This window comes from Carassius auratus, chromosome 5, assembly GCF_003368295.1.
Source record: "Carassius auratus strain Wakin chromosome 5, ASM336829v1, whole genome shotgun sequence".
NCBI lineage: Eukaryota > Metazoa > Chordata > Actinopteri > Cypriniformes > Cyprinidae > Carassius > Carassius auratus.
This window is the reverse complement of record NC_039247.1, coordinates 14222189-14238903: the sequence shown is the minus strand read 5'-3', so window position 1 is coordinate 14238903 and position 16715 is coordinate 14222189. Positions and strand designations below refer to the sequence as shown.

The window sequence follows — 16715 nt, the reverse complement described above, 5'->3', positions numbered from 1 at the left end:
AGTACAGTCTTACTGACCTTCGCCTTTTCCTCTGACATCATATGAAGCTCTTGTTCTCCCATCCAGGCCTCAGCCTCTGCAGCATCTGTGTAAAACTGCTGCGCTCGGTTAGCCTCTTCTAGTCTCATGTTCCTCTTTTCCGTCTCAGAAATCAAAAGGGCCCACAATTCCCTCAGCTCCGCCAGACGCTCATCCAGAGCAGCTCTTCTCTCACTGTCCATCTCTGACTCCTTCCCAGGGGACATGGTCCTACCATGAGCCTGGATGTCATCGATACGGGGCTGATGGCCCTGAATCTCCTTTTGCAGAGTCTGGGGGAGATCAATCAGGCGGTGAAAAAGAAAGTGGAAAAGGTTATCGAGAGGATCAAAAGTAAACTCTTTTTTTTTATAGCTTCAAAAACACTGAGCGACTGATTACCTGATTCTTTTTGATGAGCAGCTGGACACTGGGCAGATCTTTACCGTGGTCTGTGGATGTGGTGAGAGGCATCCTTTCCTTCACCCATAACTTTAGACAAAAACATAATTACTTTCAAAACTTTAAATCATTTTTGCAGATGAATATTGCGCATATTGTATGAAAGGATGTAGAATTTAATTTCGAAACAATTTGCAAGCAATCCAAAAGAAACGTTAAGAAACACATTTAGAAAGTATTTTCGAAGTAAAATGTGCTCTTTTATAACTTCTGTTTTTGCCTGTGACTCACAATTTCATCCTCAAGGTCTCTGTTGAACTGATGAGCCTCCTTTGAAGCAAGAAGACACTGCCTTCTCTGTCTTAAAGGGTCCTGCAGTTTAGAGAAGCTGTCTGTCACCCTTCTCTGCTGCCCATCCACCTCCATTATCCCAGAATCCTCTTGGGCCAAGGCCAGAGCCTGTGACTGCAGAGACTGGACCTCTTTCTCACGCACCTCCATCTGATTCTCCAGCATCTGAGACACAGGTACAGGGTCACATGGGGGTCATTATGGGGGAACTGTTCTCAGAGATCGAATTAACATCCTCAGTGGTCTGTGAGTATCTCGAGTAGCAAACTTTCTACTTGATCTTGGATTTACCTGATGTTTCTTGAGCAGGATGTTGACACTGGTGAGATCTTTTCCGAAGTCATCACTTTGGAGTTGAGAGGAGATGTTCTGGAGCCATGAGTCCAGCGCTGAGCAGCTCTGTGTGAAAAGTTCAGCTCGGTTAGCGTCAAACAGACACTGAGCCTTGGCTTGAGTGGTGCTCTCTAGCTCCTCCCACTGCTTCTGCAGGCTGCTCATAGTCTCTGATACCGTCTGCTCCAGCTCAGGCTTCTCCTTTACCAACACCTGACCCTCCTACGAGAACAAGAAAAAGAGAGCCAAAGTCATTGTAGAAATTTGAACTCACATTCCTTGTTTTTTGTTTATTTGGTATGGCACTGATGAAGATATTTGACAAATTCTGGACATTTACACACATTCCAGGATTCCCACAAATTTTGACCTTTGAATTTCCATGACATTTCCAGAGTTTTCAGCATAAAGAGACATTTATAGCAAATTACATATATTAGAGATGAGCATTTCCATAGTTTTTATTAAATCACCAATTCAAAACCTGTAATGGCATTCAGGGGTACATCAGATATCCAAAATCCCTGGAAGAGATGTGCATGGGAATATACCTTGTCAATCTTGTCCAGCCAGTCTTTATTGGAGGCTAGCTCTGCCATGAAGGCCTGGTGCTTCTGCCACTTGCTGTGAAGGTTTCTAGCCTCATCATAGGACATGTCCTGAGCTGTCAACATTTTCTCATTTATCCACAAAGTCAGCTATAGAGATGGACATAGAAAATAAGACTTATTAGCACATAAATGCCTGAATGTGGCATCACTGGCTTAATCCTGTAGGAGGTGTTGTGGTTCACTGGTGTCGTTTATTTGAAAGGGTATCTTTCATTATGTCAGTCAGAAGGACTTTATCCCATGATGCAGTCAGTATAATGGATATATATATATATATATATATATATATATATATATATATATATATATATATATATATATATATATATATATATATATATATATATATATATATATTGTAGTTTGCTCTATATTTTGCGTTATTACCTCTTGTCCATCCTGTAGGAAGTGCTGCAGCTCTCTGTTATCCTTCAGTTTACCCAGCAGCTCATTAGCAGCTTGTTTGTTCTTCTGGTGCCTGAAGGAAATTGAGAGAAAAGATAGGATGAAAAACATGATGTAATCTGGAATGGAGCACATCAACACATAGATCACTGACAGGATCAATCTATCTACACTATATATATATATATATATTCAGCAAAAAATAGAAATATATTGTGGCATTGTTGTAAAACAAAATATCTCAATTAAAAAATGCTCAAAACAAGATGATTTTGGTCATACCATCCAAGTCTACTTCTATGTCTCCTTTTCAGTTGTTCTGTTCCTGCTCACCTTTCCTGAATGGAGTCTGTCTTCTCCTGAATCTTGTCTGCATAGGTGTTGCCATCAGATATGAGTCTTCGTCCAGAATCGACCACGCCATTGATCTTTTCTTCACTGGCCTCCATTGTGGTGAGGAAGTCCTCGTGTTTCTTGATGGCCTCCACAGCCCCTTGCAGGCTGGAGGGCATCTCTGTGTGTGATAGAACATACTCCTGCAGGCACAGAGAAAGAAAACTGGTTCATTTGCTCTCATTAAGGTTTCATCCACCAATCAAGAGTCATTATTTGCAGCTTATTCAGCTGAAACAGGGACATTCCCCAAAAGGGAGAAGGATATAGAGTTTTAACATAATATTAAACATTTAGTATTTAGTTGTATAGGAACCAAGGAAAACACAAGCAGTATCGTAATCACAAACCTGGCTACTGAGGAAGCCCTCTGCCTGGTTTGCATCTCGTAGCAAGGTTTGGAAATCAAAGGCCTGAGCGAGGACACAGTGGCGGCTCTCCCACATTCTCCTCAGCTCATGCCAGCCGGTGTCCAACGCTTGCAGTCGCTGTGCTAGAAACATGTGCTGGGCATCCGTCTGTCCCTGAGTCACCTAAAAAGCCAAGACAATTCAATTCAAAGATCATTTACAGGAATTATCGGTTTTCAGTTGTTTGTCAAATTTTAATAAAATATGCATTGTCATTCAAAGATTTGAAGTCAGCCAGATATAAATACTTTTATTCAACAAGGATTATTAGACTGATTAAAAGTGAGATTAAAGACATTAATAATGCTACAATAAATATGATTACTATTTCAAACAAGTGTTGTTATTTTGAACTTTCTATTCATCAAATAAACATGAAGCAATGTATCAGGGTTTCCACAAAAATATTAAGCAGAACTGCGGTTTTTAAGCAAATGATCATATTATAATGATTTCTGAAGGATCATGGGACACTGAAGAGTGTAGTAATGGCTGCTGAAAATCAGCTTTGCCATAAAAGGAATAAATTACTTAAAATTACTAAGTTTCTTTAAACTGTAATAATTTTTCTAATAATAGAAACTGCATTTTTATCAAATAAATGCTGCCTTGATGAGCATAAGGCATTTTTCAAAAACAATAAAATATTTGAAGAGTGGCGTTAATAAAGTTTTTAATAAAAGTTTTTGAACTTCAACTTTACACTAACTGACCTCAACTCCAGTGGCTCTCATCTTCTCATAATCGTCCTTGTAGTTATCTACTTCATTCTTGATGGCCTCATGTTGAGCCAGCAGACGCTCTGCTTCCGCTAGAGATGTAGGTGTGTCCTCGGATGCCACAGTGGTCTGTGTACGGGACAACCAGGCCTGGAAGTCATCAAGATCTCTAAGGAAGCCCTGAAGCTTAGAGGCTTCGCCCAACGACTCCTCGCGCCGTTTCATTGTGGCTCGAAGCTCCTCCCACACCTCCTGGATTTCAGCCAGTCGACCCTTGATCTCCTCCTCCTGCTCAGGGTGCTCAGACGCCAACTTCTCTGCCTCACAACGCAGGTCATCCAACTTACCCTGAGGAGAAGAAAGCAAAAGAGAACGAGTAAGAAAAAGGACAAGCTACACTGTCTTCACAGTTGTATTAGACATAATGCTGTGTTGCTTTTTACCTGTATGGCCTCCAGGTCTCTTTCCATACCAGTGAGTTTACGCTGGAGGGCCATGACTCCAGCCAGGTCATTTCCAAGGCTCTGTGTGGACTCAATGACCTTTGTCTTCTCCTTCATCCAGCTCTTGATCTCATTACACTCTAGATGGTAGTTTTGGATATTCAGTGCTGATTCCAGAGCTTGTTTACGCTGGTCGGACAGACTCTGGAAATCAGACCACCTGCAGAAGAGGATGAGGAAGGAGAAGCATGAGGCCATTTCTGTGTGAATCTGAATATTTAACTTTATCAACCTTCTTTGTGTGTATTTGTGTTGAGTTGGGTCTTTGTATTCTTAATCTCTTCTTTGTCGTGGTTTTGTCTGTGTAAGAGCATGTGTGATGACTCTGGGTGTAGTCCAGCTTCTCTTTGTATTGGTGAATATACCTTTTATTGAGTTGGTTCTGTGTCTGGTCGATTTGCTCTTTGTTGCGGTTGTCTGATCCAAGCAGCTGTTCAGCCACTTGATTGACATCAGTTATGCGAGCACCCAATGTGTTCATCTCTGGCTCCAGAGTTTCAAACCTTCAGTCGAAACAAAACAAACCAGAGTACACCAATATATGGCCATATCAATAAGATTAACAAAACAAAACTCATGTAGGCACCATTTTATGGGTTCTCACCTCTGCTGGACCACCTCCAGATCCTCTAGTTTGGTGGGAATCTCCATGTTGTGCAGCCACTGTTCTTTTTCTCCAACCCACTGCTGGCAGGCACTAGCTTCACTAAACATGCGATACAATGCAAGCGCTCCATCTAAGGCCTGTCGCCATGATGACGACAACCCCTCTAACTCTTCATATTGCTGCTCTATTGCTGGGAGACGGCCCTGAACCTGATGAAGAACGAGAGAGATACATATTAGGGGTAACATACACTACCATTCAAAAGTTTGGGGAAAGAAAGACGTTTTTAAAAAGTTTGCTTTTATTTAATCAAAGACAGTAAAACTGTGAAATATGATACAAAATTTTAATGCGTTGTAAAAAAAAATGCAGTGGCATGACTGGTCTTCAACGAACCCATGTTACACCTCTCTTTATTTCCTCTGGCTGCTGGTTGCAGCTCGCATCAAGTTCAAGACATTGATGCTTGCATAAAGAACAACCACAGGCTCAGCACCCACATACGTTCATTCACTACTATGAATCTACATCCCCTCCAGAAGTCTGAGATCCCCTAGTGAGCGACGCCTCGTGGTACCATCACAGAGATGCTCAAAATTACTTTCCAGAACATTCTCGTTCAGAATTCCTGGCTGGTGGAATGATCTTTCCACCCCTATCCGGAATGCTGAATCCCCGACAATTTTCAAGCGATAGCTTTCAAAAGCTACTTGACTTCATCATTTAAAAAAAAACTAACAAAAAAAAAAACGGTCTCTTTATTTATTCCTTGCCTTAATGCCTAAAGCTTGGTATTACAAGCACTTCCCCCACTTCTCCACAACTTCTCACCTGTGGAGACTGTGCGTATGCTTCAGGCAGTGTTGAGGCCTGTTCATGTAGTGAGTCGATGAGTGGTCGGTGGCTTTGAATCTCCTCCTCCACCTCTCTCTGCTTTCTGGCCAGAGTCTGTGTAGAAAACTCATCGTGGCCAACTTCTTGACTAGACACCTACAAACAGTGCGTACAAAATAACAAAGATTCAATCTGGCATGTGAACTCAGCAACATAAATACACCATGATAAATTCTTCTGGACAAACAGTAAAGTCAGTAATGGCTAAGCAGTCAGTTAAACAAAATATGTGTGTTGGTTTGACCTGTCTTAGTGTTTCCAGTATCCAGGCCTCCATGTCATTGCCGTCTGTCTGGAACTGATGAAAAGCTACAGACTCTTTTAGCCTCTGCTCATGCAACTTTGAAGCCTGTAGAAAAAGAATGTGAAATGTGGTATAAGATTGTGAAAGACACACACAACACTTTGAAGTCTGAGCCATTTTGTGGTGCTTTACCTCCTCCAGGTGCGACCACTGTGCTTTCACATCCTTGATTCGCTCTGTCACCTCAGGGGCTCCATAGTGGCCTTCCTTCACCATGGCCTCTCCGCTTGCAATGCTGTTCCCCAGAGGGCTATACCGGGCTGCCATCTCATCTCTGAAGGCCTCATGTTTAGACAGGAGGTGAAGAGCAGAGCTCAAGTCCTTTCCGTAGTCTCCTCCAGACAGGATCTGCTCCTGCTCTCTGATCCAGGCGGCCTCCTCTCCCAGCTCCCACAGGAACTGCCACAGTCTTCGCGAGTCATCCAGTCGAGCTCGTCGATCCGCTGCCAGCTGGCTCAGTTCTCCGTATGCTCGGCCTAGAAGATCCACCTTCTCTTCAACCAGAGTGGGGTCACATGGCTTATAACCTAAAAGAGAGGAGAACCCATTGTGTTTTAATTTTGAGCCTACAACAACCACATGTTTGTGTATGTACAGTATGTACTCACTCTGTTCATCTGAAGTAAATCTCTTTGCAGCGGCCTGCACAGCTTTGACTCGCTCGGCCTGTGCAGATATATCAGCTTCCACAAGTGTGTGTTTTTGCAGCAAGTCCTCCACATCATGAAGGTGTTTCCCACTGTCCTGAGATTGCAGACGACTCTAAATACACAAATAAAACACGCATAATTTGCATTTCCATCTCCATGGACAAATCTGTAAAACATTACAAACATTACAACAAGCTGGGAGCTGCACAAAAAAAACAACAAAAAAACAAACACAAACAAACAAAAACAACACTATTCTGTAGCAGTGGAAAATAAAATGCTGATCTGAATCAGTGGATACCTTCATGTCTTCCATCCAGTCCATGATGTAGCTCATCTCCTGTAGAAGGCGCTGCAGGTCTCTGTGTGCATTCAGCCTCTCTCGTCGTGCAGCAAGTAGTTCTTTCAGATACTCCCAAAGTCTAAGAACGTTATCCCTTCGTGCCAGTATGCGGCGCACTTCATGATATCTCTCTGCCTCCAGTTCTCGAGCAACAGCTTCTACGGCTGCTACGCGCTCACCGTATGCCTGGATGTCGGTCTCGATGGCCTCGTGTTTGCGAGTGGCTGCTTCCACAGCACCCAGGTCAACACCAAAATTGTCCTAAAGGTGGCAACAAAGTTTTATGTTACTTCTCATCTCACATTAAACCACAAATAGTTTTTTCAGTGTTAATCTACATCACCTGTGAGACCAGCCGCTGGTTTTCGCTGAGCCAGGTTTCTCTCATGGCTGCTTTGCGGTCAAAACGTGCAGCCAACATCTCCAGCTTCTCCTGACGAATCAGTTCATTTCTCAGTGCCAACTCCCTCTCGTGTTCCGCTTTCTCCAGCCTCTCCCATGCCTTTTCAGACGAACAGCAAACACAGCCTGGCATGAGCATCACTCAAAACTCAAGTTATGTTTGTGTAACTTCACATGTAGAGGAGCATCTGATGTGTATATACCTTGTTGATGTCAGAGATGAGTTTTCCCTCTCTTGGGATGTAGACTTTCTGATTGTTTGCTCTCATTTTACTCTGAATGGTGAAGAGCAAAACCTCCAAATTTCCCTTTTCAGTGAATCTGTCAAACATACAGAATTAAAGCAATGTGCCTGACTTCTGGATATTAAATGTGTCAAGACAACATAAAAATCTTGTTTGCAGCCCATTTTACTCCTGTAATGTGACTTCTGTAAACCTGATTTTATCCATCAGGAATTTAATGGATGGTGAAAAGTGGGAGTTACATATTACAACTGGGCCAATGTGAATTTGCTAATATAATGCCTACACAAGCTATTATTAAACATTATCCCACACTGCAAACAATTATTTTATTACTCAGTATTTTTATAAATACAAATGTCTTTCCTTCTTAAATCAAGACACATTTACTTAAGAAGCTAAATGACTTAAAAAAAAAAACTATTGAACCAGTGAACAAAAAATTCAAAGATTTAATTTTTTATTTCTTACCCCACTAGAAGATTTTTGTTTTTTAAAAGCGTAAACTCACTTAATTTTGAGTAATCGCTTTACTATTTGGAGTAATAGCTTATGTAATTTTGCTTCTCAAGAAAAGGTTTCTTGATTTTAGAATATTTCAATATTTGTACTAGACAACAAGACAAATATACCAAGTAAGAAAACTATTTTTGCAATGCATGCACAGCTGATGCCAGCTGAAAAGAAAAGTAATTTCAGACTTAACCCTCTCAGACTCAAATTAAGTTTTAGTAACAAGTTTTTAGTACTCCAGATACATAAAATATGTATCTGGAGTAATAAGGTAGTTAGTTTTTAACTGTTGCAAATCAGCAACGCCTGCTTTGAGAGGGTTAAGACAAGTTAATACATTTTTAAAGAAGGTCAGACAGATTTTTCTGCTATGGAATAACATGCACCAACTGATCAGTAAGACCAGGAACGTGCATTAAAAAGTAAATGGGTTCAAACTTGACCTAATGTTACTTTCACGTCATTCTTTTACAGTATTTTTTGTCCTCGTGGACATCACTCACTTAGGCGGTTTCTCAACGGTGCGGTAAGTATTAAAGGCCTGTAGCTGGTTCTGAACCGCACTGAGTGAGTTAGCGAGCTGACGATCATTAAGGGTAACAATGGTTTGCTCAATCCACTGCAGCAGCTCTGAGGCCAGAGTCTCGTATTTCTCTATGAGCTGATCTGCTTCGATGGCATAGTCCAGCACCTACAGAAACAAACACACACATATTCACCTAAAACGGTGACCACACTTACAGATAAAAGAAACACTCCAGTAAATGGCTATGTAAACAAGGGTAGACTGTAATTCTCTCTTGCTCTCCATGTACCTTGCCGATTCTCTTGCCCTCTACGGCGAGCGCCTTCATCTTGCTGAAGTAGTGGTAGTATGTAGCCACATACGTGATGATGGACTTCTCATCAGGCTGATCAACATTCACATCTAAAGAGCAAGAGATAAGATAAATATATCAGCTAGTTAATAATAAATATGTGTTCAATGTTTATTTCTTTTCATTTGGCAAATCTGGCTTTTCAAAATATGAGTGTTTGAGGGTAGCTCTGTCTTTATTTTCTTGCCAAAAATTATGCATGCATTAGCTATTTAGCCCATATATGTATCTCACCCTCTGGATCCAGTAGCTTGGTAAGACCCAGCTCCTTCTCTGCCACATTAAAGGCATTCTGCAGGTTATAGTGGGCATTAGAGCGCTTGAGGTTATCAAAGTCAATCAAGTCTGACCTAAGAATGAGAAACAGAGCAAGAACAAAATCAACAAAAGAGTTATTTTGAGGTGGTAAAACTCCAAGAGCACATTTAAGTTTGTAAAAACCCTGCAATACACTTTTCCAAAAGAGAGGGAAGCACTTCAACACTGCAAAGAGAGAGTGAGGGATTTTCACTCTTTATTTAGGTCAACTTAATTTAACTTTTCTTTTTCCTGTTCCTCTGCATGAAAAAAAAACTGCAAAAAAAGAATAAAGCTGTTGGGCGACAGTTGATAGGAAAGAGCAAAAATGAGGAGCTAGTGGGACAGTTGAGGATGAGAAGAACAGAAAATCCTACTGGGACCAATTAGTTTATAATGAAATTATTTCTTAGGAAGAAGAAAGAGGAAATATACAAACAAATAAATCATACAATACTGTACAATACACAGTAAACACAGTTGGGACCTTCTATATGCTTCTATTTTACATTTAATGTCTTGGTAATAATAAAAACTTTCACTGTAATGACAGCAAGTTGTCCGAAAGTACAGACTTGGAGCGATTAGGCTGTTACACAATTTAAACGTCTCAGAAATTCCAAATTTAACGTGAATCTTTCAACTTCTGCATTTTTATGCACTTCTGCAAAGTTTAAATTCCAGAATGCTGCTGGTGGTTGAAACCCCTGCAGGCCTCTGTGTATGTGTGGGAACATGCTGAAGAATGAAGAGGCATGAAGTGTGGAAGCACATGCTACTATGTGGAAATCGTAGCCATACCAAAGCTTGTCATGTGTTTGAGAAGTAAAGCCTTGCACTGGTGTACTAGCATGACGGTGTGTGCGTGTTTGTAAGCTCAGATTGATACCTGTGTTTGTGCACTATGGCATTGAATGCTAGACCATCTCTCCAGCTGGTAGTAAAGTTGTGGACATTGACATTTGGGTACCTGAAAGGAGAGTAGCATTCATAAGTACAGCACCAGAACTAGTGCATTTAATAAAGCATCACAGATTCACTCATTCATTTAATTTCTTTCTCTTCCACTATTACCCTGCAGTCTTCATCTGACACCACAGCAGCAGAGCATCTTTGGCTGATTTCTTCTCTTTGTTGTCCTCTGTCTCAACGCTAATGTCTTGGATCTGTTCAAACAAGTGACATGCAAAATATGTTACTGTATAAACTGCATATCATTTCCATTTGCATAGATGGTGTCTTTATGTTTTATACACTGTTGAGTTCAGTTTTGTATACACTACAGAGAATTTAACTGAAACCACTAACTGAATTTTTGGGAGTAAAATGAATTATTTGTAGAATGCAGTTGTCACTCCTATATATATTGTCACGGGAGGAGCACAAGACAGACACAGTGGGCGTGGCGTCAGGCCTCGGAGAGGCTTTTATTAACAGAAATCATAAAACAAAGGGAATAAAAGTGGCCAAAAGGGGGAAAGTGTCCAAAATAACAGGGAATCTGGTGTCCTCGTCGTGCTGCGGGATTTGTGTAGGTCGGGCAGTGTTCATCAAGGAAGGGTCCAGGCAAGGGGCGGAGTCCGGCGGCCGCACGCGCTCCCCTCCTTGGTCCGGGGCGCGAGGGGCGGCGGCTTCTCCTAGCGGCCGCGTCTCTCTCGTTGGCCGCGGCGCTGGTAGGGGATGGACGGCCCGGCATCCTGGCCCGTCGGCCGTGTAAACGGGTGCGGTTCTCCTCCGGATCGCGGGTCCGGCAGCTCACGTCTTGGTGGCGCGGGAGTCCCTCAACGCTCCCTTCCTGGACCCACGAGGACACCAGCGTGCATGCACGGGGAAGAGACCGGTCTCCTGAGGAGAGGCGCGTTGGGCTTTTAAACAGCGGCGGTAATGAGGCTCCACTTCCTTCAGGTGTGCCCCATCACACGCCGCCAGCCCTGACTCGTCCAGCGCCCCTCCTCTCACACACCCACTCCAGTCGGGAGCCTGGTGAAGGGCGGCGATTTAGGACGGGGTGCCGGTGACAATCAGGGAGGAGGCAGCTGACTCGTCACATTCCCCCTCCCAAGCGACATCCCCGTCCCCAGGGCGCCACCCACACGGGAGTGCTACCATCCTCAACCAGGCTCCAAACGGTCGGAGTGGGCGGGGCTTCCTCTCCGGGCGGTCCTCCCTCTCGCAGCGCACCAGAACAGGGACAGAGAAACCGGGTTTTAGTGACAGCCTCAACCAACCACAGGGTAAAATGACAATGGAAAAGTCACTTACCCCTTGTGTGGCTGGGAGGCTGTCCCCAGTTTTCCTCCGTCCCAGTCTGGGTTCTCACGAACGTTTGCAAGCGAGAGGGGGTGACGTCACCAGACGTTTCCCAACTGCGCTGTCTAGGCTCCGCCTGCCCGCATTCTCCACCAGTGTCACGGGAGGAGCACAAGACAGACACAGTGGGCGTGGCGTCAGGCCTCGGAGAGGCTTTTATTAACAGAAATAATAAAACACAGGGAATAAAAGTGGCCAAAGGGGGAAAGTGTCCAAAATAACAGGGAATCTGGTGTCCTCGTCGTGCTGCGGGGTATGTGTAGGTCGGGCAGTGTTCATCGAGGAAGGGTCCAGGTAAGGGGCGGAGTCCGGCGGCCGCACGCGCTCCCCTCCTTGGTCCGGGGCGCGAGGGGCGGCGGCTTCTCCTAGCGGCCGCGTCTCTCTCGTTGGCCGCGGCGCTGGTAGGGGATGGACGGCCCGGCATCCTGGCCCGTCGGCCGTGTAAACGGGTGCGGTTCTCCTCCGGATCGCGGGTCCGGCAGCTCACGTCTTGGTGGCGCGGGAGTCCCTCAACGCTCCCTTCCTGGACCCACGAGGACACCAGCGTGCATGCACGGGGAAGAGACCGGTCTCCTGAGGAGAGGCGCGTTGGGCTTTTAAACAGCGGCGGTAATGAGGCTCCACTTCCTTCAGGTGTGCCCCATCACACGCCGCCAGCCCTGACTCGTCCAGCGCCCCTCCTCTCACACACCCACTCCAGTCGGGAGCCTGGTGAAGGGCGGCGATTTAGGACGGGGTGCCGGTGACAATCAGGGAGGAGGCAGCTGACTCGTCACAATATATAAAACCAAACACTGCGTGTACTATACATGATTCATCACTCAGACATGGTTTGTACATGTGTTTTAACACAAACAAATCATATAATCCAATGAAAAGTTTGAGGCCAGTTACATCTTTTACTATTCTTTTATACACTACCATTTAAAATTTTGGGGTTGGCAAGAGTTTTCAAATATTTTTAAAATAAATATTTTATGCTCACCAATTCTGTATTTAATTAATCAAAAATCAAATCAAAAATATTTAAAATATTTGTATTCTAATTTAATATATTTTGAATGTGATTTATTCCTTTGATGGCAAAGTAAAATATTTAGCACTGCTCCAGTCTTCGGTGTTTGATGATCCTTCAGAAATTATTCTAAAATGATGATTTGGTGCTCAAAAACATCTCTCATGATCAGTGTTAAGAACAGTTGTGGTGTTTAATATTTTTGTTTAAACTGTGGCGTATTATTCAAAAGAACAGCATTTATTTGAAATATAATTTTTATAACAATATTCACTTTTGCTCAATGTAATGCATCCTTGCTAAATAAAAGTATTAATTAAATTTAAAAAAGTCTTACTGACCCCAATATTTGAAGGTTGTTCAAATACAAATTTGCATATTATATTTATCAAATTTACTATACAGTATATAAAATAAATATTTACTACATGAAATAAAACAGCAGTAGATAAAAGGGAGATTCTTTACTCCATATGCCTAAAAAGCTTTGGTTCCATCATGCTCTAGATTCTATAGCTCTGTATTACAGCCCAAACAGAACTCTTGCTGAGAGATATCTTAAAACGGACTGAAATATCGACAAACACGTACACTAACGGAGAACATAACACTGCCAAGCTTCATTAAGTCTGTTAATAAAGTCATCTTAATCCAGTTCAGACTATATCCCTACAATCATTAATAATCTGCTGGGATTCATTCAGCAAAGTATGAAAAGGAAAAAGTTCAGTCTCATATCTTTTGTAATTATGTCATTGCAGCAATATAATAATCTACACAAACTAATCAGAATCAGTGATGAAGCACAGTGTGCAGTCCGGAACACTTTCCTTTGATAATTAGCATGTTTCAGTAGAAGGAATTTTGAGCTGATTGCAAAAATGTAAAGGGCAATCAAAAGGGCAACAAAGTGGCAGTCAAAAATATGCTAATTATACTTCATTGTGAATGGATGACAGACTGATATAGCCAAGGACAAAAAAATAAACATAAATAAATAACAGACCTGGGTTAAAAGAAGAAAAAAGATCACAATTATGACAGATAATCACACACTCTGCCTACAACCTTTTTTTGGGAGCAACATGTCTGTCTATGAGTCAAACTCCCAAATCAGGATTATTTTAAATATTGTGGGCTGCACTACACAACTACAACCTGTGGCATGAACACTGATTTAATTCAAAACAGGTGATGCTGTTTCTTCAGTGACAAGTGAAAGATGCCATTTCTCTGGCCTGAAGTCTCCACCTGTCTGTCTCTATCTCCCACACCTCTAATCAAATCCATGTCCTCTTACCTGGAAACGGAGAATTATGGTCCAAATGAGTCCAAGTGTGAGGCGGTGGTTTCCATCAACAATGTCATGAGAACCCATATTCTCCAGATGAACCTTTTGTTCCTTCAGGAACTGCAGAGCCTTGTCAACGTTCTCCAAACAGTGGATGCGCATACGGCCTTTGGTGGGCTTTGGCTGTGTGAGAGAACAAGGCAAGAGAAATAAATGAAATGGTACTGATTATTTATTACAGCAACCCAGCGTTTGATTGACGGCCAGAGGAATAAGACAAAAAAAATCAGGCTTATTAGAGATGGATGGATGCATGGATAGACTAGATGTATGCAATGATGGATGGATGAGTGAATGGATGCCTGGATGAATGGATGGATGCATGCAAGGATGGATACATGCATGAATAGACTAATGGATGAATGGATGGATGGATGGATAGATACATAAGTGGATGCATAGATTAATGGATGGGATTGCTGACCAGTTGCTCCCCAGAGAGGACCTCCAGCAGTCGAATAAGCATACGTCCATCACGGAGGTCAGTGTAGAGGTCACCAATCCTGCAGGTCACGCGACCCAGGTGAGAGTTCACCCATTTATTGAAGGTCTTCTTCTGCACTGCTTCTCTCTCATCTGGAAGAAAAAAGTAAAACATTTGCTTTAAGGGTCACGCTGAAGCCAAACCTGTGAATGCATATAAAAAATTATATCAAAAATTCACAAAAAAAAAAAAAAAAAAAAAAAAACATCAGGTCTGTAAAGACCAGACTCCATAAATGTTCCTGCTACATGCCACATCAGGGCCTGTATTTTACAACAGTGAATAAAATGAACATTCATGAATGACATGCAGTGACTGAGGATTGACTGTAACTCTTAACTCTATTAAAGCAACTCAATTACTGCAGTGCATTGACAGCTTGACTGATGGCTGCCCACATTAATCAGAGCAGACCCAGCTCACAGCCAGCCAGTTACATGACGGGAGGGGTGGGACTCCACAACAAAAAGCATTGTAAGATGTTATAAAGCATGTATATCTGCTCATTAAATTGATCAATAAATGATAAAGAAAGAGACTAGGATGTACAGGAAAAGAACAGGATTGCTTAATATGACTGCAGGCAGATGAGTGTCTAAGGAGCAAAGAAGAGTGCAGTATTAGCATGCAGGAAATGTGAAAGCATATGGGGCTGGTAAGTAAGAGGCTCAAACCACTGCTGTCATCTGAATGACCTTCATTGAGGAAGAGCAAGCTGTTTATCACAAATACTACTACATGTTGCCCCTCACTACCACCTATATTCAGAAAGACTGAGTGAGAACTACTGTGTTGTGTCGCATGCACTAATACAAGGAGATAATTCCTGTGACAAGTTTAAATGAAGCATGGTAATTTAATTGCTGATAAGAAAAATGTCACAAGCACAACACTCCTCAGTCATTAAACAAACACGCTCCCTGTAAATGCTGAAAACAAGCACACAAAATAATGCAAGAGCACAATAGCAGCAAGAGGCAACACAAGGTCATCCTCAGAGCCATCTGGTCACAGATCTTCTAACGCACAAGCACTGTCTTCCATTAGGCCCGAGTTTGTTACTTTAAAGGGAATTGGTAACAAAAAGAAACACCTGTACATGTACGGCTGAACACCACAGAGCAATTAAAATTCACACTGATAAAAAGGTAGTTAAATACTAAAGGAAACACGATCTGAAAAGTGTGTATGTGTGTGTCTGTAGAGGCCTGATCCTGGTCAGACTGGACAGATTGGAAACCAATCACAGAAATTGGATATATCATTTTTTTTTACTCCCTAGGATCAGTAACGGACCCCCAAAAAACCCATATCGTTCGGGCTCTAATTATAAACACACAGAATATACAAATAGGCCTAGGGACCTAAATGGACTGGAAATGGGAACCGCTGATGTAGCCTATTGTAGTAATGTTGTCTCTGGTATTCTGATCTGTGAGCGCCAATGTGTTCAGGGGGCGTGGATCGCAGTGAGGGTGGGACATTCGCTTTCAGTGCTATGAGGCTAAAGTTAGCATTTCCCAAGATCTCCACAAAATTCTTGAATTACAAAATTAATTGTGGTTCATTTTATATAGACATTAAATACATACCCCAGTTTTTATTATTAAACAGTTTGAAACTAAGCAGCTTTGTCATAATTACTGTTTAAAGGTAGAATATGTAAGATTTTTTGTTTTATTAAAATATCCCAAAACCACTAGAACAGTGTTATATATTTTGCTGACTTGTGTACTTACATTATCCCAAATGTTTCGAAGAATGTTTAAATCCAGTTTAAGTTTAAATCCAATCCGACAGCTTTCAGCCTCATCCTGGTTCATACTACGTTGATAAATTATTAGCTCATCCATGAACATGATTTCTGCCCTAGTCCCATCAGATTGTGTCGGCTATGGGGATGTTTAGTTTTGAATACATGCCCTCTAGTGGCAAAAAAATACATAGTGTTTTTAAGGGTCATATGACATTGCTAAAAAAGAACACTATTTTGTGTATTTGGTGTAATGAAATGTGGTAAAAAAAACTTTATTTTCCATATTTCCATTTTTACAAAGCTCATCGTTCTAAAAAAGCGAGATGTGCTCTGATTGGCCAGCTATGCAGTGCACTGTGATTGGCCGAATGCCTCAAGTGTGTGATGAAAATGTTACATCCCTTACCAAATTGTGATGCTGTCTCCCAGCAGGATGAGACTCCTATCATCGGTTCTCTTTTAGCAGTTCAGCCAATGTACTATTAGGAGTAACTGAATAACTCAGGATATTGGTTTATTTC

General features: G+C 42.2%; 1 protein-coding gene across 5 annotated transcripts in view; it reads right to left on the bottom strand.

The window, feature by feature from the left end:
* LOC113076851 (spectrin beta chain, non-erythrocytic 1-like) overlaps positions 1-16715 on the bottom strand; it is an 81266-nt gene that overhangs the window by 9827 nt on the left and 54724 nt on the right. For all 5 annotated transcript variants that reach the window (XM_026249487.1, XM_026249489.1, XM_026249501.1 and 2 more), the window contains 26 exons: positions 14379-14530; positions 13904-14077; positions 10353-10444; positions 10168-10248; positions 9216-9331; positions 8919-9031; positions 8607-8794; positions 7549-7666; positions 7287-7445; positions 6902-7204; positions 6559-6712; positions 6083-6477; positions 5891-5995; positions 5584-5742; positions 4750-4961; positions 4511-4648; positions 4086-4305; positions 3637-3990; positions 2864-3046; positions 2454-2656; positions 2103-2193; positions 1656-1802; positions 1063-1326; positions 712-936; positions 421-510; positions 18-311 (listed from right to left, as the gene is read on the bottom strand). In XM_026249487.1, coding sequence (XP_026105272.1) covers positions 18-311; positions 421-510; positions 712-936; positions 1063-1326; positions 1656-1802; positions 2103-2193; positions 2454-2656; positions 2864-3046; positions 3637-3990; positions 4086-4305; positions 4511-4648; positions 4750-4961; positions 5584-5742; positions 5891-5995; positions 6083-6477; positions 6559-6712; positions 6902-7204; positions 7287-7445; positions 7549-7666; positions 8607-8794; positions 8919-9031; positions 9216-9331; positions 10168-10248; positions 10353-10444; positions 13904-14077; positions 14379-14530 — 4730 coding nt within the window. The remainder of the gene's footprint in view (positions 1-17; positions 312-420; positions 511-711; positions 937-1062; positions 1327-1655; positions 1803-2102; positions 2194-2453; positions 2657-2863; positions 3047-3636; positions 3991-4085; positions 4306-4510; positions 4649-4749; positions 4962-5583; positions 5743-5890; positions 5996-6082; positions 6478-6558; positions 6713-6901; positions 7205-7286; positions 7446-7548; positions 7667-8606; positions 8795-8918; positions 9032-9215; positions 9332-10167; positions 10249-10352; positions 10445-13903; positions 14078-14378; positions 14531-16715) is intronic.